A 27,977-nucleotide genomic window follows, 5' to 3' on the forward strand; every position below is an offset into this window, starting at 1 on the left:
ATGGAATGGTTTGATTGAATGTGACTCACGCATATCCTGCTGTGCACAAATTTCAGACAGCAGGAGATCGGACTTTGTGCCTTCTGGAGCGTCTGAAGCTCGAAGACGCAAATGTCAGAGTTTTATGAATAGTTTCTTTAAAACAGCGTCCCACGCATACGACGGGAGATGGACGAGTAGTTTTTTTTCTTCTCCCTGTTTTAGTCTGTTCTTTGTCTCGGTGTCGAGAATTTGGCTTCCTCCTCCCCCGACATACCTTCGTTTTCAGACATAACAACCTCACTTTGTTGCCTCTGTGTCTGATGAGGTGCGAACCCCGAAGGAACTGACGCCCGCCTCCAACTCTTCCTCCTCCTCCTCATCGTGCTGCTGCAGCAGCCAACGCGCTGAGTGCGTCCTGCAGCAGCAGCCGCAGCGGCAGTAACGGCACCTGCGTTTTCAAAACGGACTGATCTTAGGAGTAAAATAAGGCAGTGAATCCATGTGGGACCCATAAATACCGATGGCCTCATATCTCGATATTCGTGCATTAGGAAATAGCGTAACGGTAAGTTCCTTTGACTTGTTTTCGGAAAGCGTTTTGCGCTTTTAGTCACGTATTTGGCTTTTGCTGCAGCTGATAAACTAAGGAAATATTCAGTGGGTTCTGTATGTTTGATCTTGTAAAGCTCATCTTATTCTTGAATGTTTGAAGGCACATATTTAATTGATTTAAGTGGCTGTGCAGTAAATAAGCAGTGAGGCGTCGCTTGTTGTTTTTCAAGCGAAGGTCACCCACAAGCATGATGAATTGAAAAATTGTCAGTGTCCTCATGATAATAATTTGAAAATAGCTAAGGAAAGTGTATTTCTTTACCACTAATTAAAGGAGGGAGGGGGCAAAAACATTTGTCTCATTGATTGTGATGAAGGCTATTTTGATCTCAATCAAGTATGACACATACCACCTGGAATTTCTTCTTAATGTAAATTACAACAAAAGAGTGTTGAACCGTGTTCTGTTTACTATGTGACCTCTGTGATTATTTGGAGAGAACGTGAAAATGAACGTGTTCACAGACCTGGCTAATTGTTCTGAATGGCTGCATTATTGCACACTGACAGACATGCGTTTCACGTATACAGCACTGCATCTGGGTTAATTGGAGGCGTTGTTCTGCATCAGTTTGAACTTAAAAATAAAATGTTAATGCATCAGGATCACACCGAGGAGGCTTGTGTATAGGGATCATATCTTTAGAATGATCTTTACATTGATTTTAAATCATTGTGGAGACTGCTCATTCTCAGTTCTCCTGTTTTTCCTCTGAGTGTCTGCATCTGTAGACAGACATGCGTCTCACATGCACGCGCGCCTGCACGCAGTCTTGACAAGCTAATCTTTGTGTTCCCAATTTCTTTTAAAGGATTACTTTCTTTTTTCTTTCTGGGACAGCTTTTGATTGATCTCAGTTTGTGCCAGCTTCACCTACGTTGTGCTGGAACTGGGTACTTTTAAACAATAAATGACACTGACTATTCCCGTGGCTTTAAGCTTCATAGATTTCCAAGAGACTCAAGGGTATATAGTGCTTTGCAAAGCAGAGACTTCCTTGGCATTTTGCTTAGGATAGTTTGATGCTCAACTCGTTTGCTATATCTTGCACCAGAGTTTCTTGGAACCACAGGCATGATTTGATCTACACTGAGCTGTTTCTTATTCTCACTTGGACCTTGAAGAAACAAAGCTGCTGTGACATTCGGGTTAAATTGATCCAGATACATATAGCTAGTATTCGTCTTTTTTTTCTTGTGTGCATTTTAGAGTTCAATCTCCATCCTGACTGTTTGGTTTCAGCCCTAGATGACACATCCTGCTCTAAAGCTCTTGGTTTTCCCTCTGAGCATGGTCTGTCCTGTTACTTGATGAAGCATCCGAGAGATGCTTTAGAGGTAATTGGATTCAGTACTAGAGGAAAGGGACACAGAGCGGAATTTGTCTGTGTGTTTGTGCATGAATTATCTTCAAGAAAAGATATGTGTGTGTGCTCTTGTTGTTTTCCTGATTGTACGCCTGTTCTGTGTCTCTGCTGGTTCCGGCCAATGTGTTTTGGGTTTTCAGTGAATCATTGTGTTTTCGGGAAGGTTTGCAGATGAGTAAGATATAGGGGGGGGGGGTTTAAAGTGTGACACAATGCACATTAATTTTTATTGTCTTGAAGGAAATTTATGTGATCCTTCAAGACTTCCTGCCTTTAGTAATTAACTTGTCCTTCATAAAGTCTCACGTTTGAATTCAGGTAGCTTCAGGTACCAACAAATTTTGCTTCTGTGGTTTGATCTGGGGAGTTGTATGAGTGCAGGATTCTGTAGGAAAAATAAATGATCTGTTTCTACCCAAAGCCTTTGTGTTTTCAACGTGTGTGATGTTATAGGTATGTTTATCCACATGCCCTTGAGTCACAATAAAAGTGCGGAGACTGTGAGATGGTAATGATTTTTTGTGTAACTTAATGTGTTGTAACGCCACATCTGCACCCTCCCACCTCCTTAGAAGTGTTTTCCATTATTCAACAATTGTGATGCATAACATAGGCATCTGAAGAGGAAAACATAGCTAATATTCTCATAAAAAATGTTGTTTATGTAGCAAAAACCATAACATAATATACACTTTGCCACCACAAGATAGAGAACTAATAACTATTTATAACTTTATACTGACTACTCACTGTTTTTTTCTTCTTGTGGTTTTTGTTAGTTTCACTTGTGATTTGAGAGGTCATGACTTAAAGGTTAGATTTGATCACAAAAAAGTACAACCAGGATGAAACAATAAATGTAATAAATAATCCTGTTGTGTCCCACCGAGCATGCAACATACACACTGTTGTGAATTGCTTGTCTGTTTACATGGCACAGAAGATTCAAAGTGATAAGTATAACTTATAAAAAAACATTAAGACGAGAGAAAAAAGAAACTTAAGGTTAGGGTTTGAAATTGATAAGTCAGAATAAGTGATTAAAAACAAGATAGAATTGAACACATATGGAGAATATAATTTGATCAAATGTAATGCATATCACAACAGAAGCGATTTATACAGTTACAATAGGAAAGTCTTATTTTTCACTAGTTTTACACTGAGATGAAAAGTTGTGCTCATTCAAATATGCAAATCTGTTTTATATGGCTTCATGTCCATCATATAAACATAACAGTTGGAAAACTGAACATCAACACTGACACTGACTGTTTGGGACTCTACACACGTGTTCCCAAAAGCAATCCTTATACAGGGGACCATATGTTCATAACTCAGCTGCACCTTTAATTGAATTTATTCTACAATGCACAACTTAAACATAGAACCAGTGTAACATCAGTAGTGGTACCTCATCATAATTCTTACTATTTTATAAGTTGTTGCAAATATATGCATTTTATATGTTTTTCTATCGTATGAAAGACATTCATATTTTTTCAGCTATAGCCCTCATTTTATATTTTGATTGCTTCTACCATATGTGTGAATGCACTGTGAAGACTGACATTTAGTTTCATTGTTCGCAGTGTATTGACTATGAAAGAATCTCATCATCATCTAACCGAATCTACTGTTTCTAAAAACTGTTGGGTCAAATAGATCAATTCTTTAAGAAAGAGGTTCTTCCGAAAAACGTGAATTCGATCTATGAATGAATGTGTTTGGTAACATTGCAGTGCAATTTGGGGAAGATGTTAGCTTTGATTTAGTCACAAATTAGTTTTTCAGGCTGCAGTATTTTAGTAAAATTCACGCATCTTTTGCAAATTGCCACTAGTGAGTTGAAATTTGCATGAAATCATCTCAATGTGAAATACGAATCCTTGAAATAATCTATGTCTACATTGTTCTATCTCATACGTTTCTGTCAGAGCTGCTGGCATTGAATGAATTAACTGAGAAAGAGAGAGAGAAACAAGCAAAAACAGTTATTCAGAGCTGTTTTTCTGAAACAGATGCATTCTAACACTGATGTTTAAAACTCATATCTGCATATTGCATTTAATTGTTTGGATCTTTACTGGAACAACAACTTTAGAAACAAATTGATACCATGTCCATGAACACATGACATGCTGTTTTTTCTCCTCTGTGTGTTGTATTTCAGAGACCTTGATGTTGTGGTGACACTATGGGGAGCAATTTCCGTGCATCCCTGTAAACACACACACATGCAGATACTGTGGAACCTTTTGGATGCGAGTGCTTCACATGACACAATGAGAGGCTATCTGCTGACTGCAATCTTTCTCCTGCCCTTGGTGAGTCATTTGTGTGCGTGTGTCTGTGTGCCATTAATATGTTTGGACGTGTAAACATGTGGGGTGGTCATGAGCACCTGAATGCTTTCAGTCATATAAACAGGAGTATACCTGTAAGTATGTTCACACGCCAACATCACCACCCTCCATTTACTCAGGTCTAGCTAAGGTTTATTCTCACACCTTTTTTGTGTGAAACAGTGAATATCACCCATATCGGCACATCAGCATATGTTAGAGGTCCAGCTCTGCATTAAGGCAACTGCCCTCCTCTTAGGACAATAACAGATAGTCTAGCTGACCAGAGAGATCCCTTTTTGTCTGCTGTGACTCACAGTTATTACCACTCTCAATGAAATAAAAAGCAGAATGAAAGGGTTGTGCAAGATGTGTGGGAGTACTTATTTTCATCACACTGATGCAGCACAGCATCACTTTTGTGTCCAAGACCAGGCAGCTAAACAAATTTCTTATCCTTAATTCTTTTCCTGATAATGTTTTCCTAATGTTTTTATATCCACTAAAAATACTAAAACTGACTAAGAATGCAATCTCACAGCTACTAACATCTCCAACCTTTAAGTCTCAGCCACTTAACATATGCGACGTGTCCCTTTAACTGACTGCTCTGCACAATGCAGTGACAGGCTGACCTTCAGCAGCTGATCTGGCAGATTTATATGTTATGATGTAGTTGTTGTGTGTTAGATAGGTCTGTACAGTGGACCAGTGGTCTGCGACGTCAAATGGGAATTTTATTATCTGGTCAGCACTCTGCTGTGGGAGTTATCTGGCCCTCGAAAATAGCCTTGGGTAGGGAAACTGTGTTCTGTGGCCTCTGAATTTAAGGCTTATCTGGACAGACATCTGTTTCAGAGGAGATGAGAGGAGTGATTGGGAGCAGAAAATAAGACGCACACTTAAAAATATACTTAATTGATCTTGTGGTGTTGTCATGGCACCTGTACCGGGGTGGAGCTCTTAAAACTCTTAGCAGTCCTGACGTAACCTGCTTCCGTTCCATCAGGTCATTGTAAATCTTTTTCTTAGCTATGTGTAAAATCCATAGTTCTTAAGAACAGGTTTAGAAATAGTAATTTTATAATTGTAGAAGAAGTAAAATAGCTGGCATTAATATTTTCATGACCACAGAGGATGTAATTAATGGCCAAAGAGTAATTCTAAAGGGTCTCTTCTTTATTTTCATAGTGGTTAGCCTTACTACATGTATGTGCAACCCACTCTCATGGGGACCCTCTCATGCGCACTCTCAAAACCTAACATGGTCAGATCAACTTCATCTATTGATTTGTGATCACAGACATATTTTTTTCTCACTTTTTAATGCTTCTGGACACAAAGTGTAACAGTGTCACAGTATTTCATCATACAGTCACATTTAGACACAGTTATGAAGTATGAAATTTTCACTTGGAGGTTCAAAGGGTAGAGGGATGGTGCACTCCCAGTTACCAAACACAGAGAACCAAGATTGAGTCCCACCCTGACCATTTGTGCTTTGAAGTAACTTTACTTTAAAATTCTGTTGCATTTAGTTCTGTTTCCTTTCAAAATTCTCCTGGATTACAGTAAGCATATCCTTTTCTTAGATCACTGGCTGCCAAGTACTGCTCCCTCAGCTCAACAAACTGGGCATGCTACTCAAATGCAAAACTTTAAATGTCATGATGGGTGGCATGAAAAAAATCCAAATTTAATCTGCATGAGCACACGTTACTTTCATTCATATGACTATTTCACATTTGTCTGCAGACTGAGATATTTATTAACGACAGAAGGTAATGTTAATATAAATGTAAACTCAAAATATTTTCATTTACTTCATGTTTGGTTTTTGAGATCCAAACTGAGCTCAACCTGGACAAGCAAATGTAGTCAGTTACTCAAACTAGACATAGCCTCCTCAAACCAGTCATACTGTTGCTTAACCAGTGGCTTCATGTCATAAATACATTTTTAATTTTTTGTGCTTGTGTTGAGTTAGTACTGACCTCTGTTGGCAGACTCCATCTCTAAGCTAACATTATCTTAGATTTACTTTAGCACAGAGTGTGTGCTATGGGGCAGCAGAGGAAGCTTTGAAACAGGTATTTAGAAATAAGGATATCAGCCACATCCTTATGATGAAAGAAATCAATTCACACACTGTTGTGGCAATCGAGAAAGGCAAAGTACACCATTTTTGTTTAAATTACAGAGGCATCCACTGACATTATGTTGATAAAAAGGAAACCTAAATTGGACGGGACAATACTGTGGGGAAGCTATCAAACACCGGATGAAGCATTTAGCAGCCAAGGACACATTTCAGGAAAGAGAAGAAAAAAGATAGGTCACATATGTTGACCATATTTCATTTTCTCTACTAATTCTTAACTAAATGGGTTATTGCGAAAAGATGTTTATTAACAACTGCTGTGTGTATAAGATGTGAGTTTCAATTTGGTTAAACATTCTGTCATTATAAACCAGGTTGATTTTAGTTTGGTTTTGTACAAAGAGCTGGTTCAAACGATTAAACTGCAAAACACAAAGTTGAAAAAAAAAAAGAAAGAAAAACTGAAATTGTAAATTAAATTAAAATCCATATTAATAATTATCATGGCCTGCAATCCAGGGCTGTAAATAAATTAATTAACAAATAACACATTCATCCTGTCCTCTGACAGGCCTGTCTGCATTCATGCCAAACAGATATTATTCATCTGCATCCAATTATTTCACATGTGAGAAGCTTTGCCTTATGTAAAGTATGCAGTGACTGCTGGATGGTTACATGCTGCTTAGCAACATGGATGCTTGCAATGAGTTTGACTATCTTCGTCTTTCAAACAATGCCAGAACAGGTTTTATTCAACAATATAACCTCTGATAACATGAAAATGTGAGGTGATTTTGTTGTTGTTGTTTTTTGTATATCGTTAATTAAGAGGAATAATGGCTGTTGTCCAATGAATTAATGAGTGTTGTCTGAAAATGATAATGTGCCAGACAGTAGATAGGTGCAATGATGCTTCACATGCTTCAGACTGTGTTTTGAAATTCTACCCATGTATTCACTTTCTTTCTTTCTTTCTTTGTTGTGCTGCACACAATCTGCACACATCTTCACAGCCAGTTGATGTCCTATATTAACTGGACAGCGAAGCCTGAAGTGAATTTATATCGAAGGGCAAAGATAGAGTGATGAGTCAGCCATGGCTCAGAGGGCTAGGATATATTACACCTATGATTTCACTGTAAAAGCAAAGGAGGGGTTACAGGATGCTATGAGTATAAGATAGAGATCGGTCTTAAGAGAGTTAGGGGCACCAATAAAGAAGAAGATAAACAGTGACTACCTCTAGGTTCTTCTCACAACACCCAGAGGACTTCTTAGCTACTTGTGTTTTCTTTGGTTTGGGTTCCTAGTGTTTCAATTTTCTATCTTCACATCTGATATTACACAAAACTGTAGGTGGCATCCATCTTTTTGGAGGATTTGATCAGCTCTCTCAGGCTACAGTTTAGATGCACCACCATTAGGTTCTTTCTCTACTGTCATAAACCATGAAGGCCTTTTTCTGTTGTTTTTGCTTCAAAATATATCTCTAGATTTAACTGTGAGGCCAAAAAGGACAAACTTGGGCTCTAAGGATAATAGACAGTTCTGAAAGTATAACCTTCGGACATGGAAGCAGTTTTCCTTTACAGACACAGCCTGGTCTTGAGAAACAAACAAACAAGGTTAGTTATGTTAAGAGAATAGTGTAAAGCCAGAGATAGTTGTGAGTTAGTGGCATACTTAAGTGTCGACTTTAACAATAAAAAAAAATCCTCATAGGGAAGAAGCAAGGTTCGATGATGTGGTAATGCATGGTTCTTGTCAATCATACATGTATTTGTGACATGTGTTCAAGAGCAACATATGACAATGGGTTTATCTGTTAAATTTAGTTAATAATGCAAGAATACTTTACATGTTTTTGTCACCTCCTGTTTTAGTTTAGGCAACATTACTTTATTAAGATTTGAAAAAGATCATGGTTAGTGCTAAAATACATTCTTTTTACAATGCAATCATTGCCCTCACAGATGGAGCTAGTTGCCATGATTACATGTAAACGCAACACAGTATGATAATACTGTCCTGGTTGGATTTAGGCAATGTCTTCATTTGGTTGGTAATAGAATACAAAACATTTTGATTAGGATTAGAAACCAGTCATAATTAAGGCTAAAAAATATTACTTTTACTATCGACCGTACCTTCATTAACCCATTTTTGCCCTTAACATGCAATTGCTTTCACAACACAAGAAGCTAGAGGTCACATATCCTTCAATCATAACTATATGTTGTTTCGCCCTGCAAGAAAAAATACAGCTGAGGATTTTGGTGGATTTTTGTAGGTAACCTGTAGGACCAGTCTATGACAAGATGTCTTGACTCACAAAGACAGCAATATTAAAAAGTAGAAAGTGTTAAAAGGCAATAATTTAGAGCCCCTAACCCCTACAACCTCATTGCTGTTGGGCACATATTGTGGGATCAAGATGGTTTACCATGCAGTGTTTTAGTTTTTTTTGTTCATGTCTGCACAATGCTTGTGGTTTTTTTGTAGATGGGATAATATTTTTACTCCATGTTGGGAAAGGAAATACATATTTCTGTCTTTAACAATAAGTGTTATTTTAAGGTCAGCCACATTGTTTTCCTAGTCCTAACTGAGATTTAATTCATTTTATTACTTTGATTGATTTGATTACTGGATTCTTGTATCACAGTAGTGTGTACCTTGACCTCAGTGGCTTCTTTTTTCATCAATTGAAATAAGTAAATACTTCTTTCGTGATAAGTTCTACATGCATACTACAGTGTAGCAGTTTTCCTGTGCTAGGACACAAAAGAATAGTCTTAACCAACTCTTACAGTTGCTGTATTCTGTCATAAATAAGCATATATATATATAAACATGAATAGGTTTGATATTTTATCCAAGGATGCTACATGAAAAAAATGTAAATGGGAAAAATAATCTCTGGGGAACCGGTGACTCAGGTTTCGCACCTTTGTTCTTTTATGACTAAACGCTGATGGGTTCTTGAAAATTCCTTTTTTTAGCTTTTTTCTCATACCAGTTACTTAGCCAGTTTTACTCCTCGGTAACAAGCAGGCTAAGAAAACAGAATTTACAGGTCTTTAAAACTATTCTCAATGTTGTGTATCAGTGTGTGTTCTGTGTGTTTTCTCCAGGTGGCCTCTGAATCTGGGCACTGTATAATACAACGTGAACATGAGAAATGCATGGAGATGATGGCAACACACAATCCAGATGGCATTGAATTTGGTAAGTGAACATGTGGATATGCACATCTATATCCGTGCATCCTTTGTGTGCATTTTTTGGTATGAAGCCACTGCTTCTTGTGGTTGAGCTGCTGTGATTACATTGTCTATGTCTTGGGAAACTCAGAAGACACAGATCTGCTGATGAAAGCCATGCATCACCTTTTGAGAATTAATAGGCTTGTTTAGACAGGCTTGTTTTTACACTCAAAGATCTGGCATTTTTCAGGTTTGGAAAGGTCAGAGAGGGACATGTAAGGAACTTTATGCTCATATTACAAATACAAAAGGTTGCTGCATAGCACATGCTGTCTTCTTGTAATAAACAAAAGAACGTGTTTGCTTGTAATATCACACTGAGTTGCTTTCCCATTTTTCCAGCGTCACTTCTTTGAAAGCACAGGAATCTTGTTATGTGGTTCCTGGAAGCAATTATTTTCTTGGCAATGGATTGTGGTTTTCATTAGTGTCCGCTGCAGCTCCCCCACTGCTTGAAATTTGCCCAACAGACTGCAACTCCCAAACTGCATCATGACTCACAGCTTCTCTGACAGCCACCAGAGCCATGAAAAAAATAAGAACAACAACAAAAATCTAGAGCGTGAGATAACAAGTTTAAAGAGGAAGGGAGCTGTAAGTTAAAGTTGTTTTTCATATGGAGATTCAAAAGTTCAGCCCAAAAAATCTTCCTACAATGTGCACAGCAAGCTGCATGTATTTTTATCTGAGGTTTTTATTCCTTTTTCACGTTTTCTAACTTATGCTCCCTGTGTTGGTACAGCATCGCTATTATTAAAAAGAAAAAAAAAATTGTGCATGATTTGTGTTCAATTCACACTTGCATATGGTTAAAGTCAATCATTCTTCTGTTTCTCTGAGCTCTATAGATATTTTTGTATTTTTTCACTGTTCATTGTCACATGTTTGCCAGAATTGACCTTTTAACTGATCCCTGTCTTCTCCTGTCCCTTTAAAAGAAGCAATTCTGCTCTTTTTTGCTGACAGCTAATCATTGGTGCGGAAATAAAAGTGCCCAGTTTGCAGAAAACAGACTTGCAGGCTCGAGAAAACTAAAAAAAAAAAGAAAAAAGAAATTCTGCGTAAAGAATTAAAAAAGTCACAGACGAGATAAAGACTCATTTGTTTTATATCTTTAATTAAGAAATTCTGGCAGAGATTCAGATGAGACTGAAATTATTTCATAAAGATTTGTTGTCCTGTCCTGTAATCTTCAACCTGCTGAATTCATTAATCCTAAAATCCACATCCATGTTATAAAATATCCAGAAAAATCTCTCATCTCTCTACTGCAACCATTATTCTCAGCATACAAGAAAGAATTTTCCTTTCTAATCTAATCTTTGACATTTGTAGTTTGAATTTGACGCTTGACCATGAATTTGAACATGAAAAAAAAGTTTGATTGATCTGATATTAGATTGACTGGTAACACATGTTTTAGAAACATAGATCTGACTTCTCCCATACTGGATTATCCCACATGTCTTTGTTTGACATCATTGTGAACTTAATACTTATGAATGGGATAATGTTGACCTGAATCTTACCAGGAGCCTAATGGCATCCTTTGCTCTTTAGACCAGTGTGTGACCTTTAAATAAAAATATCATATCAAATAACTTACCTGTGATCAGTATTCTGTTTCAGTTGTAGTCAATGACTCAGAGTACAAAAGCAATCTAATTGGGTCCTGTGATCAGATTAAAGCAAGAAATTACCTCCACCTTCTAAATCAATCTGTCTTTACTCTTTTTCTTGCATGTGCCGTAAGCATGTCATGTGTATGCTGAATCTTTGCAGCCCAGTGAAGATTCGGCATAATGTGGGATCTTGTGTAAGATGGCCAGTGATGCAGACAGAGTGTTTTATTAAGCTGGTTACCTCTGTGGCTCAGCGCGGCTCATTTGGCTCTGATTTGCCCTTTAAAAGGTAATTGGCTTCGTGTCCGGCTCAGCAGACAGAACCAAAACAGATTAGAGAGCCGAGCAGAGTAGCGAAAGGTCTGCAAACACACACATATGTACAGGAACATATCCACAAGCACCAGCACATTCACAAGATACATTCACAGTGCAAAACACACTCAAAACACACACAGACCATACTTGTACCCATCTTTGCGGCACTATAAAACCACCCAAGCACAAACAATGCAGTAAAACTGTAGAGATGGAGACAGGAATAGGGACGGGTGGGAAGAGGCTGAACTTAAAAAAATGAGAGTGGACAGAAGTGAGAATACATGGAAGTCGTCTAAGATAACAACATAGAAAATCAGAAGTAAGAATTAAGAGTAAATTAGACACTTAAAAATTGTGACTTTTTCTTCAGTTAAACACTCAGTCTGTGTAGAAAAAAACACTGTCAGTGATTATAGAAGTTCATAAGGAAAGAAAATGGGAATCCCATAGATTCAAGTTGTTTCCATGGGAATAAATGTGACTTACTTAAAACAAGAAGCTCAAACCATCTACAACCATATGTGGAAAGAATCTACAAAAGTCTTTGGTGGCCTGTAAAACAAAGAAACCAGAAGGTTAATGAGAAACTGCCTGAACCTCTGGCATCAGGTGGCCTCTGTGTGTTGATCCTGTGCTGCCTATATATAAACTACATCTCCCTCATATGTATAGAAAAAGCAGAGCAGCAACCAAGGCAAGTAAAACAGGGCGGCAGTAAGCCTGTCAGCTGAACTTTTCCCAGTGGTCAGTATGTTTCCTTTAATATGGGGAAATGACTTCCAGAGAAATGATTTCATAACTAAGAAGAGTGAAAAAGTCACTTTCAATCTTTCACAGTCTTGTGTGCATGTGTTTGTGTGTTTCTTTTCTCTTTTCTTACAGCAAGTACATCAGCATTCAATCAATCATCATTAGATGTGAAACTGTTTAAATGTGGGATAGCTTGCAAAACTTCCAGAAATATTTGTATTAAATAAATCCTGTACAGTATTTCAATGGTTTTGTATGTTAATCAGAAAATCCATATCTGGTTTGATGATTCCTATTTGGCTCCAACCTGCATCTTATTCTTGCTGGTCTTCAAGTTTTGGATCAAAACTAATCTATTTTATGACTGAAAAGCCATCAACTTAATTCACAAATGAGAACTAAACCATTTCTCTTTGGATCAAAAATACTGTTTGAAATAGAAATATTTAAATTATCTGATTTTTATGGGTTGAGAAAAGCAGTATAATTGGAGAGCAGCCTCAGTGAGAGCAGTAATTTAATATACTGACCAGATTTGACCATGTGTTTTGTCTTTTTTTTTATCCGCTGCCCCTCAGCGTGTCCGTGGATGTGGGACAACCTGACCTGTTGGCAGGCGGCAAATGTTGGCGAGGTTGTGGTAGTCAACTGTCCGGAGTTTGTTCATGAAGTCATGGGCCCCGATGATGGTAAGTGGAACCCCTGGAGGAAGCATCCCAACTGAAATGATATAATTTAAATTTATCAATCATTTTGATGCTGTTCAGCGTTGTTGAGGTGTCTTATGCACTTTCAGAAATTGGGAAGGTCAGTCGAAACTGTACGGAGTACGGCTGGTCTGAACCTTTTCCGCACTACATGGAAATCTGCTTCCTCTATGACAACACTACCAAACCGGTATGTGCCTTTTTACTTTATCTAGACAGAAATACATCACATACATTAAAAACACACACACTTATTCTTTGTCTCATCAATAGGACATGTACTACGCATCAGTCAAAGCCTTGTACACCGTTGGATATAGCACATCGCTGGTGTCTCTGACCACCGCCATGGTCATTCTCTGCAGATTCAGGTGCGTTTTACCAGAACAAGATATGATACATGCTTTATTTATGCCTGTCCTAATTATTTAATCATTTGAATATTCAAACTCAAATAGAAGAGGTAAAAAAGCCATCATAAACATGTAAAAAACTCCACACCACTCTCATGGTGCTCGGGTCCTCTACCAGAAGCCTGGGAGCTTGAGGGTTCTACGAAAAATCTTATAAGATACTGTGTTCAACTCTCTGATGTTGTTCCCACGATCCCCAGTGCTGCTTTCAATTTCCACATCTTTCAACTTCCTCCTTCAGACCTTGGTATTTTTCAAGCTTTTCATGTTCCTTCTTCTTTGTGTTGCTGTCACATGGAATTGCTTCATGTCCTGTCTTCTTGTTTGATCTGGTTGCTTAGCCATCAATTGTTTATCAATCTGGATCAATAAGGCGTTCCACATATGCCAGACCTACCTGCATTTTACACCCCGCTACTTTGTGCTGGACTGTCCCATCAGCCTCTTTTCACAAACTGCCCCTGGGGTCCTGTCTGGTATGGTAGACCCTGGCCTCTATTGCTCTCGTGCTCAGGACCTGTTCTTAAGCTGCCATGATTAGTGCCTCTGTAATGTCTTTCAGACCTGCCTTTTCTAGCCACTGTTAGGACTTTTCAATATCAGCCACTTCCTCCATCTGTCTATGGCACATACCACGCACAAATCTTTCCATGTGTTTTCAGCTGTCTAAGACACACACATAGTAGTTCATCACTGGGGGCCGTCTTCCTGACGTATTCCTGGATATTTGTTGTTTTACCCTTGATAGTGGCTCTAATGGTCACTAACTGGTCAACCATCTACCAGGCAGCTCTTAAGCAGCATGCTGACTGCCTAATGTTATTAGCGGTCTCATTAAAGTCATCGTGAATTTAAACTTGATGTTTAAAAGTTTGTACATCCTCTATATATGTAGTCAACGCACCAGTCCAATGGGCCCAACAATGAGAAACATTGAATTGTCCAGATATTCTTGGTGCTATTTCCAAGTTTATATGTTTTATTGTTTTTTTTTCCTGGAAAATATGTAATAATGTTCACCTTGCATTTGGGAAATAATGCAAATTTTCCATTTAAATGTTTTTTTTTCAAACAAAAAATTTAAGCAGAGACGATGCAGAGTGGTAGGCAATGGGTGATCAGGCCACTGAAACTGACCAGTCAAAGCAGAGTGGATTTTTTGGGAAAGAAGGAAGAACCTCCCTATCATAGCCATTTCACGGGGACTTTAAACATTGTAATCCTACTTCATTCTTATCCTTTTCTATCCTGGAAGTTCATGTATCAGTACAAGACTGTACTGGTTATCAAAACAATAACTGCCACCATTTTGTACTTTTCAAAATCTGGCACATTTGTTGAGGTATTGTTATGAATAGCCAAGATAACAGTATTACAGACTCACTATAAGGCTGTGAATTACTCTGGAATGTCAAACAGGGTAAATGTATATCTTCAAGTAAAACTCTGGACCAGTGATACAGACAACATTTCTGTCTCAAACTGAGAAGGTTGTTTATGTGGACAGGCAGAAGAGAGTAAACATTGCCCTTATTCCATGAGCTTGTGATAAAAATACATCTTGATGTACTGTATGTTGCTTTATTGTCTCACCAGGAAGCTCCACTGCACCAGGAACTTCATTCACATGAATCTGTTTGTGTCCTTCATCCTGAGAGCTATCTCAGTCTTCATCAAGGATGGTGTGCTTTATGCTCAGGAAGACAGCGACCACTGCTTTGTACACACAGTGAGTAATCACAACTCATTATCATAAATAGTGCGTGGGCTTTTTGAGACCATAATACGCTCACTGTAAGGCCCTCATCCCAGAAAAGGAACACAGCTATGACTGCTTGTTTGGTTTATTGATGGAAGTTTCACAAGGCCAGTTATTTCAATAATATCAATCTGAAGCAGATAATTACACAATTAGTTTTTTATTATTCTAAACTATCCTTACTCTGACAAAATAGTTTCTTGCAGGAGTCAGTAAATGAAGTGTGGAGATTACTGGCTGTAGATCATTAGTTTATCAGTTCCATGGAGTCATATTAGATTTCCCTGACGTGAGGACGCTCTTTTTTTTAGAGAGGAAAACATACCAGTAGAATATGATCAGGACTGCTCTGTTTGAGATATAAGGACAACTTGAGGACAAAGAGCTGGAAAATGGTCTTCTCCAGTCTTTCCTGTTTAATATTTATCTTTGAAGAAACTCTAATTCCATGGCAAATATTACCAAAAGCAAACACACTGTTAGATGACGCCTTCATTATAGATGTAGAGCAAGCTCTAAGCCGTCGTCATTTAACAACACATTTTCCACCCTTGTTAAGCAGGCATGATAAATAAACCTAATTAGGTACGCTAATGGCTTAGTAAGGCCAGTTGAAACCTTCTACTCGAGAGCCATTAACATATCAATGGTTACTTGTTGCCCTTGTTTTTATTTCCTTTTTTTTCTTATCTTCTTCTTTTCTATCTGTTGCCATAGTGATTGCAGGTCATCATCATAGCAGAACTGAAAATCAGATATCTGCTGTAATTGATTGACCTGACTTTAAGAATGAACACTAGTCATTAACATGATGTCATTAGATTTCATTTCACCTGACATCCAGGTCGGTCATTTCTGCTTGTGGTTCAAACATTAGCTCATCATCACATGTTCATTGTTGGGGCCATTTCAGTATGATGACTGTGTTTCAGCCCCTGGACCTCAACATCTGTTTATACTGTGATTTACTGGAATGTATCATAATTGGTTATTTTTTAGGTATTTTGCTTTAAAACAAAGACAGCTCACTGAACATGATTTCTCCAATTCAGAGCTGAAGCATTCTTTTATGTGGAGAAAACAACCCCAAAACATTATGTACGAAACATCTCATATTCGAGTTTGATATTTTAAGGAACAACATTTTTATTTGTTGATAAAAGAATGGCACAATTCTTCCTGAATGGGTTGTCTGAACATCAGTCACACAGATATGAAATCGCTGGTAAAACAGAGATCTATTTGCATTTTGCTGCACTAATCCCTCACCCGCTGTGTTTCCTCATGCAGGTCACATGTAAAGCAGTAATGATTTTCTTCCATTACTGTGTCATGTCCAACTATTTCTGGCTGTTCATTGAGGGTCTGTATCTCTTCACTCTGCTGGTGGAGACTTTCTTCCCCGAAAGACTTTACTTCTACTGGTACACCATTGTGGGGTGGGGTAAGTAGCTATTTCTGACTTATTATCCTTAGTGATACAAAGCTGCTACTTACTTACTATTATCTACTATTCATTCATTCATTCATTCATTGTGAACCTTGAAACCCATGCAACACTTGTTTTCAAAAGTGTCTTGCACCTTTTGTTAAGTACATTGTGGATTAAGTCATTTCAAAGAGAATTGAGCAGATATCCTGTAAACTGGATTTTTGTTAAGATATGATGAAAATGAAAAACAGAATTGTGTTTTGTCTTGTTGTGATCCTTTTTTCATTTGTTGTCTAAGTTCAAAAAACACATTTGAAGTAGGTGTAATATTTTTAATATGACAAACAGTCAAATAAATACATAATGATAGTACAACCACCTCAGTATTAAACTGTAATCTGATTGTATGTGGGAATATCTTGAAGTTTGCTGTGGTTAATGAGAAAGTTCTTTAATTAAGACCAATCTATTCTGTTTGTATTGATTTGATGAAGGAGAACTATTAAAATAACTCTTTTTACTTTGATAACAGGAACTCCCACCATTTGTGTGACTGTGTGGGCAGTTCTCAGGCTCCATTTTCATGACACGGGGTATGTAATTGCTTTTCATCAAACTTGAGATTTCAAAGAAGTACATGTGCTGAAATATGTGTAGTTTACTATAGATTACAATTACTGATACATTACACTCCATTTCATTCACCTTGAACTTTTTGTTACTGTCATAGTTGCTATTTAGAATCAGTTTATGTGAAATACAAACAAACATTGTTTTATTACACACTAATAATAAAACACAGCAATGATCAGTTCATATTCACGTATCAGATAAGAATACTGAATATTCAATCTTTTATTTTTCAATGAAGATTCTTCTTTATTATTTACGCTTGCACTTAACAGATATACGGGTTTTGGCATTATGCAAAGTAATTTCTGTAGAGGGTGCTGATTGCAGGTGTCTCCACATTTGCCTCCATTTTCATTTTCAACAGGTGATATGAATAGAGAAAACAAATAGCACACTGAGGTGTGAAATGATTTGTTTATCTTCTTTTATTCACAGTTGTCAGGCGCATGTCTTTTAAACTCTCCTCTTCCTTGTGACCTTTTCTTGATTTACTTTGAAAATGGCCGCTTGCTCATCATACTTAACGTTATTACTTACTAGAGAGTATGAGGCAAGTCATGTTGAATGACTACTAAAACACACTGTTCTCCTTCTCCTCCAGATGCTGGGATACAAATGAGAACACTGCCCTCTGGTGGGTGGTCAAAGGACCAGTTGTGGCCTCAATAATGGTGTGTTTGAGTAAATTGATCTCCTTGGTTTTTTTCTTTCTTTTTGTTTTTTACTCAGAAGTTCAAATTATCTATCATCTATCTGGAAATGTGTGAAGTAACTGGTGAGTACAGAACATTGCCTAAAACAAAGAAAGCTAAACGACTAAAATGTACTATGGGAGCACAAAAAGAGGACAGAGCTCATCATCGCTGAAGGCTTCCTCTTCAGATGAACATACTCTGTATCACACACTGCTGACTTCTTCCCAAAAGGAGACGAAACCAAGCAAAACGAGCCAAGCAGCTCTGTTGAGCAACCATTGCTTAACTTATCTGAATGCGATTTATTACATTTTGTGTACATTTACTATGTGGTATTTCTGTGTCTATTGTCAGATCAATTTCATCCTCTTCATTGGAATAATCATCATCTTGGTGCAGAAGCTGCAGTCCCCTGATATCGGAGGGAACGAATCAAGTATTTATCTGTAAGTTGCAGTCACTGAGTTAAGTGAGACCACTGAAATATGTGTGCTCAGAAATGTCAACACTGTGAAGAATCCATGCAGACAACAATAAATTGGATCCATTAGTTTTCCAAATATTGTAGCCCAGCAGCTTTAAGGACTGTGACTTGCATTTCTTACCAGAAAAGGCTCACAGGCTTGTCAAAAAGTCCCATGAAAATTCCAAAACTAGTCACGATCTGATCCTACAAATATCACCTGTGTGTTTAATGTCTGATAGAAACAATACTTTGTTTCTTTTTCCAAAAACTATCGTCAGTGAGTCACACTGTTGCTCTGTGTTACATGTTCCCACCATGTACAACACCCTATATTTGAATTTGACTCCACTTCTATAAATACTTATTAATGTGCCAAATGTACAGTACCTTCTTCAGAGGGTTAGTGGTCATTATTCATTTAAATGCATACATACATTTTACCAGTACTATAACCAATAAAAGATCTATTTTCAGGCAGAAACCATGCACTTATCATATTTTAGTTGTTGTGTCTTTCTCTTAGTTAACTTTAGATTTATGCGAAGTACCTATTCAGCAGAAATTATGAGCCTTATTGTGGAGTTGTGGTTTAGCCAAACATCACTCATGGTCTGCTCCCATAGGATAATGTCTTTTGAGGCCCTGAAGATCATGCAGTTCTTGTTTGCTGCTTAGGTGTGTACGTGTGTGACGGAGTGTAAAGACGTATGCGCGCGTGAGACTGAGTGTCTGTGTCCCTAAAGACATTGTCTTTGTTGTATTGTGTGTTGTCTTTGTGCTGTGTAGCAGCTGTGCTCAGAAATGCTTCAGTGAGCCCACACAGGCTGTTCAGCATTCGTGCAGGATGTCAGAATTATCCACCATCACACTGTAAGTGTCTGCGTGCGTGTGTGGTTGTCTTGTGTGGACTGCATGTGTCTGTGTGTCTGCTTGTGTTTTACACCAGGAGTTCCTAAAGTTTTTTTTTATTTTTGTTCTTGTTTTTTTTTTTTTAATGATGTGGGCACCCAGTTGCATTATTAAACAACATAATTTACTTATGGCGAAAGCTATTCATTTACCATTACTCACAATCTGAATATATTTGAGGTTTTTACATTTGGTTTAATCTACATTTGTATTTCTAGTGCTGATATTTCTTGATTACAGTGAAACACACTCATTAACTTTCTTGCTTATAGTTAGATGATAAGAGTGATACCAGCACACACTCTTTGCATTTCGACATTTATGATATCAAATGTGTTTAATTTAGATATTTTTGGGGACCATAACCCACCTACTAGTGCAACACAACGCTAGAAAAAAATATTTCCACTAATCAATATAATCTGTATTGGAACCTAAAACCTAAGATAATATATAATTTATCGTACAAATGTATGCTTTCACCTTATATTTATGTTGTAACTACATTTTATCTGGATGAAAAGAAAGTTAAATCATCTCTGGAATCCTAGTCGAAGCTCACAGACTAACATCTCATTTTGATGTCTGTATGATTAACCACTCCAAGTAGCATCTCCCTTTTGCAATCTGCAGACTAATAAATGAGTAGTTATCCAGAGAGCGGGGCGGGGGTCCTTTCTTCTAACTTGTAGCAAGAAAGTGAATACTGATTCCACAAAGACTCTGGGGGCCACTGAACCGCACTGTGAAGAACCGCTGTTTTGTACATTCATATCTTCCATTTTAAAGAGTCTGTTGTGTGTTTTTATGTATTTCCATCCACCATATGTATTGTGGGGTGCATGATACATACCATGGAGATAAAGACCTGAATGTGGCCCCATGAAAACATGGCAACAGTTTCTTGCCAGTTTTATTCTACATTTTGTGAAGATATTGTGGTGTTTTTCAATGCATTTCTTATTGTCAACAAATAAGGCAACAATCAGTTTGTTGGGGACTATTTTAAGCATTTACTGCAGCATGATAATGTGTGTATGATTGATATAAAATTAATTTCAGTGTCCATGTGCATTTACATAGCAGTTTACTGCTCAATATCACAATATAGTTCACTGATATTTATATGAAACAAGACATTGATGTTCATTGGCATCAAGTAGGGCCACTTTCTTATTAGTCTATTGTATTTTCATGGGCTTTGTTGACAATAAGAAAAATCCAGAACATCATCACCATCATCCTGTAAACTGAACCCTAAAGACTGGCGGATAATTGTGTGAGGGTCTTTCTCAAACAAAACTGAAGCAAAAATAATCTAATTTGTGGTGTGTCACAATGCATCATTGCATCAGCAGTGTAACTCTTGCATCACTTGAGGCTGACCTTCAGCTGTAAATTAACACTGAAATGACATTGACTTGTGTATCACCTGCACCCTGATCAGATTAACATGTTTGTACTGTTTGTGTGTGTGTGTGTGTGTGTGTTCAGGCGTCTGGCGCGCTCCACCCTCCTGCTCATTCCCCTGTTTGGTATTCACTACACCGTGTTCGCCTTCTCTCCTGAGGATGTCAGCAAGAGGGAGAGGCTGGTCTTTGAACTGGGCCTCGGATCTTTCCAGGTATGCTCTCAAACCACCCCCAACATTCGGATTCAAAAAGCGAAACACCAGTTGAAAAGTAAAAGGACATTATAGGTTGATAAATCTGGGTACACTGATCTTGAGGACAGTGCTGGTAACGTTCAAATGTCAGCTTCTGTCTTCCCTCTTAACAGGTGTCCAGAACGAAGAGGGAGTGCAACTTCAGACAAAAAAAAATTAAATGATCACTCCTGGAAGGTGTTAATTCAGCTGTTTTATTTTGTAGACAAAAAACTCAAAGGATATAGCTTAAATATTGGCTTTTTTTCTTCTTTTCATAAGGAAAGAAAATAGAAAGAAAAGCAGTCAAAATTCTGACTCTCACATTAAATGGAAAAAAGTGAGTATAGTGTGCCATAAAGCGAGTTGCGAGTAAAAGTAGATAAAAGAATACAAAGCCACCTGTGTTGTGCAAGCTTGACATAAGCATTATAGATAGTAAATGGTTTGTTGGCAAACTGATCACAGTAAAGCTAAATTAATAAATCACAATCCAAACAGTTACAGGACTTCTCCATCATGGTCTGTTGGGTTTGAATGAATGATTCTTAACAGTATACCTGCTCACAAATCTAACCAAACATTGACTCAAAAAATTTTCAAACAGCCAGTGCTGATTGCTGTCGTGTTTATCTGAAACTAACTTCTACTGGGCAATTTACCCAACACAGATCATAAGGAAACAAGGTAAACTCATCTTTTGATGATTTAAGATGAAACTTCATCTGCATGGACAACTTATTTTTCGTACATTCCTTTTATACAATATAGCTGACGATATGAAACAGTAAGTCGAGAACTTTCACTTAACATGGAGTATTGCACTTTTTATTTGTTGAATTTCACAGGCAGTCCCCTCTTTTCTTTTTACTGTTGTTATCCTTATTTTCTTATATCGTCAGCAAAGCAAAGAATTTTATTCATGAGGAATTCATCCACAAAAAACACAATTAAATCCTTAAAAATCATGCATATATTTTATTGACAATTTTAAACACAAATTCACCATCTCTTAAATTGACAAACCCGACAAACAATGATGAATACATTTTTAGACGAAGAGCTGCGGATGGATTGTACTTTACACTGGACACAGTGTTTTCTGATAATACAGTTCCAGAGAACTAAAGTTGCTGATTTTCATAGAAGAAAGCCCAGTTTCCATCCTGAGTTGATTTGTTGTCTCCATCCTTCTCCTCAGGGCTTTGTGGTGGCTGTCCTCTATTGTTTCCTCAACGGAGAGGTAAGCCTTTGTACCTTTTGGCCCGTCTCTTTGTCCCATTTTTCTCCATTTGTTGACACATAAGACTCACTGCTGTAAGCGTATTTCATGATAGACTTCTTATTCCTAAACATTTGTTGAGATTGACATCCAAACTAATATGACTTTTCCTCTGTATTACGTGTCTTGTTGAGTTTACAGTATTTATTTGATATTACTACTTCATAAGTAGTGTATAAAAATCGTATCAGTAATTAGTTGTAATAACAAATACATTTTTCAAATCGCTTTTTTCTGTTCATGTCCTAAATGGACCTAAATATTTGGCCCTTACAATTTATTGATAGCTTATACTGTACTGGTAGGAACTGGTACAGCTTAAAGTACATTAAAAAATGACCTTGTGAAGTTTCTCCCTGAAGGTGCAGTCGGAGATCAAGAGGAAATGGCGCAGCTGGACGGTGAACCGGTACTTTGCTGTGGACCTGAAGCAGCAGAGGCACCCTTCGTTGGCCAGCAGTGGCGTGAACGGCGGGACTCAGCTGTCGATCCTCAGCAAGAGCAGCTCTCAAATACGCATGTCCAGCCCACTGGCGGAGAACGCCAACATCAGCCTCCCGACCTGAGCGTCTGACTGACCTGAGTGAAATTCGAGGTGCCATTCTAATTACGTTAGACCAACCATAGCAGACCAAAGTGGCCCCTCGCACCTCTTATATTTTGTACTTTTCTGCTTTAGAAAGAAAGAAATAGCATTTACTGGAGGTGCTCAGATGGCTTTCGTATGTTACAATTTTGTTTGGTTACATAATATAATTGAAATGATATGATTATTTTAGTGCTGCAGTAAATGCTGTAGGTAACATCTATGATTACTGATACACTGTATCATTTTAGACAAATTCCAATCAGGCACCTTCAATTCCCTTTGCAAAAATATTCCAGGAGATGTATTCCTTTTATTGTTATACTTATGAATAATGATAAAGTTGCATCAGTGCCAAAAGAAACACTGTTAAATGTAAAAAAAAAATAAATAAATAAATTAAACTGATTGCTCAATATTAAACACAAGGGTCACATTTGGCTGTTGGTGTAAAGTAAATGTGCTTCAAAGTGCCATACAGGTTGCCTAACTGGATCTCATTACAGTCCAAAGTTGATTATCAGCCAAACGTACGCCTTGCTTGTACAAATGCTCATTGTTTAAACGTTTCATCTTCAATTTAAACATTTTTCTACAATCAGCCAGTAAGTACAGAGTATGTCAAATATGTCATATATATACACACATACATACTGATATATATATATATATATATATATATATGTGTGTGTGTGTGTGTGTAAAAAAGAAAACAGCTCATTGATTGTGTAAATAATTATTTTTGGTGTCTAGATCAGAAATTCTCTCTTTAGTACAACAAAGTATTCTAATGACCTTTTCATACAAAAGGAACTGGAGCCCAAGTCTGTAGACCTCATCATGTGTTCTGGGAACCCAGTGGATTCCGCCCTCTCAATTCTGGACTACGTTTTTGTAAGAAATAGAAGATAAAGCGTATCCCCTAAAAGCTGCAGCAAAAAACAACTGCAGAGCCGTATTTGCCAACCGGGTCTTAATCACAGTCAGAGGGGTCTTGATATTTACATGCAATGTAGATGTGCTTGTGTTTTTCTAGTAAAATACATGATCATTTCACAAGAACACAAAACTCTCTAAGCTGATTTACAGAAGTTTCCTTCAGCTGGTTTTTACCTTCATAAACTTATCAGACAAATTTTTGCCAACTGTGAACATTAACAATGTGTGCCATTTCCTGGGTGCTTTTGTCCAAAGCTCTTCATAGTGCCATGAGATCAGTCGTGTAGTGTTTTATTGTAAGTGGTGACACTCAAACTGCGAACATATTAAACTTGAGCCTATTGTGCCATATTAAATAGCACTTCTAATTTAGTTGATTTATCACCTCGTACATTCATATTCCAAAGTGCCTAGTTAGTTACAAATAGCTATGACTTTCATTTACAGTGAGCTGATGATTTTGAAAGTGCAGTGAGAGTCATTTCCTGCAAAGAATGTATGGTGTGGGGTGATTTATTGTAGATGGCAAAATTATTCTTTTGAATGGTGTGCGGCAAAACTTTATTGCTAAGAATCAGCTATTTCTCATTTAAATAACTCGCAGATAATGTGAAGAGTTCTGATGATTTCTTTTTTACTTTTTGAAAGGTGAAATATTTGAGTAGAGATGTAGGGTTATATAATCTATAAACTCAATTTAGCTCTGTGGTTATACGGCTGTGATAATTCAGCACCAAACCCACAAACAGCTCCAAAACAGAAACAGTAAATGTTGTAACAGTCAACACAAAAAGGCTTTAATTTAGCAGCTCTTGACAATCGCAGAGTGTTTCTCTTTTATTGTGTTGGTTTTTTTTGCCTTTTTTTATACAGACAAGCTAATAAATATTAACCGTTCAGGTGGGAATAATGTTTGAAATGTGAAATGTGAAAAGGTGTGTACACAGGAGGAGTTTTGCATTGCATTCAATCCAGATATTTTTTGTATTGTCATCCATGTGGATTGTAACTGACTGTCAAACAAATGAGGATGTGTATTCATTTTCCATGAATTGTGTATCGTGTGAAATGACAACATGTACAGTATACAAGCTAATTGTCTGTGTAAAATAGCTATTTGCCTAATGTCTGATTTTCACTTGGTCAAAGTGTCATAAATGTAGATTCCTAAGAGATCAAAGTGGGAGATATGTGGCACAATCTTCTTTGACTGTAAAGGAAGATGTGAATTATTGTTAAAGCTGGAGAAAAAAAACGCAGCCACAACCTCTTAAACAGCTTGTCAAAATAACTAATGTAAAACTTTATCTGCTTTTCGATGAAATAGCTGAGTGAGCGATAGACAAGTTACTGTCAGGGAAACAGAGCCAGAGAGGATGATTGTATATAAATACGAAGATTTTGACAAATGCAACAGATAAAACTCTTAAGTGTGCATGACGGTGTGATAAAAACCACTCTGCTGCTGCTTACGCGTTTCTATCACCAGCCGTCACTCTGAGTCTTAGATGCCTCAGATGGAAACGACCATGTCTCAAAGCTGTTACTGTCTGTGAAAAAAGAAGAGTTAAAAACTCCTTACATGACCATATTTGTGCTGTGTATTTATCTACCACAAGGTGGCAGCAAATGTCAATAGTTTGAGAAAGAAGGAACATTTATTTATTAACTTATTACATTTCAAAGCTTTGTATTTTCAATTTGCAAATGAATAGATGTAGCCAGACGCATTGAAACACTTATAGGCCATGGTCTTATCATTGTCAATGAGCCCTCATACTATATTTTATACATAATGTGAATACTGACACAAAAAAAAAAAAAATGGTGATTTTGTTAATGTGCCATCTGTCCCTAGAATTGTTTTCTAGTTTTGAAATATTAACGTTTTGATGGAAGAGAATTTAGGGAACTGATTGCACTTTGTAGCACTTCAGTAAAATCGAGGGGGGCTTTCTAACATTAACATGAGTAGTTTTAGTGCATCAACTTAGCTAACTGTGTTGCCAGAACCAAAGGAAGAGTGAGAGAGAACAAAACTTGAAAAGAAAGAAAAAAAAAAGCCAATTATCTCAGATTGGATTCTAATGTTGTTCTGCCAGTTAAAGGTTCCCATTTCTACCATCACTGCTCCTCCAGTCTCCTGATGTGAACTTTGACACACTCGTCGATGTTGCCAGAGCCTTTGCTGAGAAATGTATCCGTGGTTTGCAGATATGATGTTAGTGTTTTTACTTTACATTTGGGTCGCTGATCGTTATGCACTTAAAGTATTACTTTTACAGTGTATTTACTTTGTATTTACTTTATTGCTGAGAGTTAAATACGATGACTAATATGTCTCTTATGTTTGTTGGCTAAATAAACAGTAACACGTTGCAACAGGTTAGTTAAGGGTAGGTACAATTAAACCAACTTTGTCCAAAAGGAAAAACCTCTGAAACTTAATTCAGTTTCCTTTTAAACAACAATAAGTCGTTGTTTTTTTTAATTAAACTAACACTATGTAATTTGTCAATATGCTAACATTTAATACCATTCATGTCTCCCTTAGCTGGGCTTTTATGTAACTGTTTGCAAGGTGAATTAGTCATAACACTGGGAGTTGTTCATACAGTTTGTGAGCTTACACAACATTTCCATATAGAAAATCATAAATATCATAAGAGAGGCGTGTACATATGAAATGTTATCATTAAATTGGTAAATACAACCCCGTGTAAAAGCATGTCTGTGTGACATGTACACAAGGATACATAGAAAAGTTTGTGTCCATGTGGATGGGAGGTGAAAAAATACAGATGATAAAGTTTGTTTTGCATAGGGCCTAAAGTTAATGCATACACAAGATGCAATTGAGAGATGACCGGTAGAAGCAGTGTTGGGGCCAATATGTTGCAATATCTGATATCCTTGATTTAAGGTTCTTAGATATAATCTATTAACTGTAGCTGTTGCTTTTTAATTGCTGTGATCAGCCAATTACTGACCTTCTTTATTGTCCTATTATTGTTTACATCCTGCAAATCCTCAATTTCTGTATAAATTGAGTATGCTGATGTGTGTGCTAAGCGTTATCCTCCCCAACTTCCCCTACTGGTCACTTCCATATTGCATCTTGCACACCAGTAGAGTTCAGTTCTGTGAACATGCGCAACCGTCACTCCAAATACACACAGGATAAGCAAGGTTGCTAAAATAAACGTGCAACTACATTTTTAAAATGAAGTATATTTTGACTTAATGGTGCCTTCAAATGGGGTGGTGTTAACCACATTGTCCAGAATCTGTATCTGCTGTTTGAGAAGAGAGACTCCCCTTCTAAAAAGGATAATTATAACCCCATTTCAATCCATCATTAACCACAAGTTTTATTTAAAAGTAACATATCAATTTGCGGTCTCTCTAGTAGTACTTAGTTCTGGCTAGTATCTTATTAGTTAGTGGTTTCTAGTCGCTATCTGTTTCTCGTAGCAAGAAGAGAAAAATGCTAGTTTCTCCATTTCGCCCATTTGTAGTATCATTGTCATCTGATTCTCAGCAAAAAATAAATGACAGTACTCCAAAACTGTTGAAGCTTTTGTTTGAAATGTGTTTTCTGTGATGCATACTGTATCTCCATGTTAAGAAACAGTTGCTTTAGCAGTTGTGGCTGTTGAGCCAGTTTTGGTAAAGTCCGTGTGTGTGTGAGAGTTCTATTGATTGCCAATGAATTTTTGAATGTAAAATTATTGTTACTCGGCTGCTCCTAAATGTTGCCTGCTATCAATTTGCCCTTGTGTACAAATGATGTCTTTTCTTTATCATATATAGTGTATATTTTTGGCATACAAGTGGATCTCTTGACCTATAATGTTTGTGACAGTGTTTTTGTACATTTGTTTATGTACCAGTTTTCAGAATGTGTGGATATTTGAAAATCCGAGAGAGTGTATTATGTATGCATGTGTATGTAATGACAAGCATTCAAAAGGATATAAGTAACTTAAATGTTGAAAAAATATGTACAAACTGTCATCCAACTTGTGTTCTAAATGTGACAATGTGTCATGTGTAAGCATTCTGGTGTCCAACATCTATGTCTCCAGTTGTGTAAATTGACTGCAAAATAAATATGTAGTAAGTTGCTGTACTTTGCACAA

General features: G+C 37.2%; 2 protein-coding genes across 5 annotated transcripts in view; one reads left to right on the forward strand and one right to left on the reverse strand.

Moving 5' to 3' along the window:
- LOC140268337 (E3 ubiquitin/ISG15 ligase TRIM25-like) overlaps positions 1–27,977 on the reverse strand; it is a 142,925-nt gene that overhangs the window by 61,522 nt on the left and 53,426 nt on the right. The window lies entirely within an intron of this gene.
- LOC140269138 (pituitary adenylate cyclase-activating polypeptide type I receptor-like) lies at positions 157–27,963 on the forward strand. 4 transcript variants are annotated; one of them, XM_072364159.1, is made up of 15 exons: positions 157–547; positions 4,135–4,288; positions 9,545–9,638; positions 12,948–13,058; positions 13,166–13,266; positions 13,350–13,447; positions 15,086–15,218; positions 16,539–16,692; positions 17,213–17,273; positions 17,915–17,984; positions 18,363–18,454; positions 19,261–19,344; positions 20,878–21,007; positions 22,230–22,271; positions 22,660–27,963. In XM_072364159.1, the coding sequence occupies exons 2-15, from the start codon at positions 4,199–4,201 to the stop codon at positions 22,882–22,884; spliced, it is 1,485 nt and encodes a 494-aa protein (XP_072220260.1). In that variant the 5' UTR covers positions 157–547; positions 4,135–4,198; the 3' UTR covers positions 22,885–27,963. The 4 variants fall into 4 exon arrangements, with proteins under 4 accessions (XP_072220260.1, XP_072220261.1, XP_072220262.1 ...); XM_072364160.1 differs by having other exon boundaries at positions 158–547; positions 22,673–27,963; XM_072364161.1 differs by lacking the exon at positions 19,261–19,344 and having other exon boundaries at positions 159–547.

This window comes from Leuresthes tenuis, unplaced genomic scaffold, assembly GCF_036924035.1.
Source record: "Leuresthes tenuis unplaced genomic scaffold, fLeuTen1.0.hap1 SCAF_14, whole genome shotgun sequence".
In the NCBI taxonomy this organism is placed as follows: Eukaryota; Metazoa; Chordata; class Actinopteri; order Atheriniformes; family Atherinopsidae; genus Leuresthes; species Leuresthes tenuis.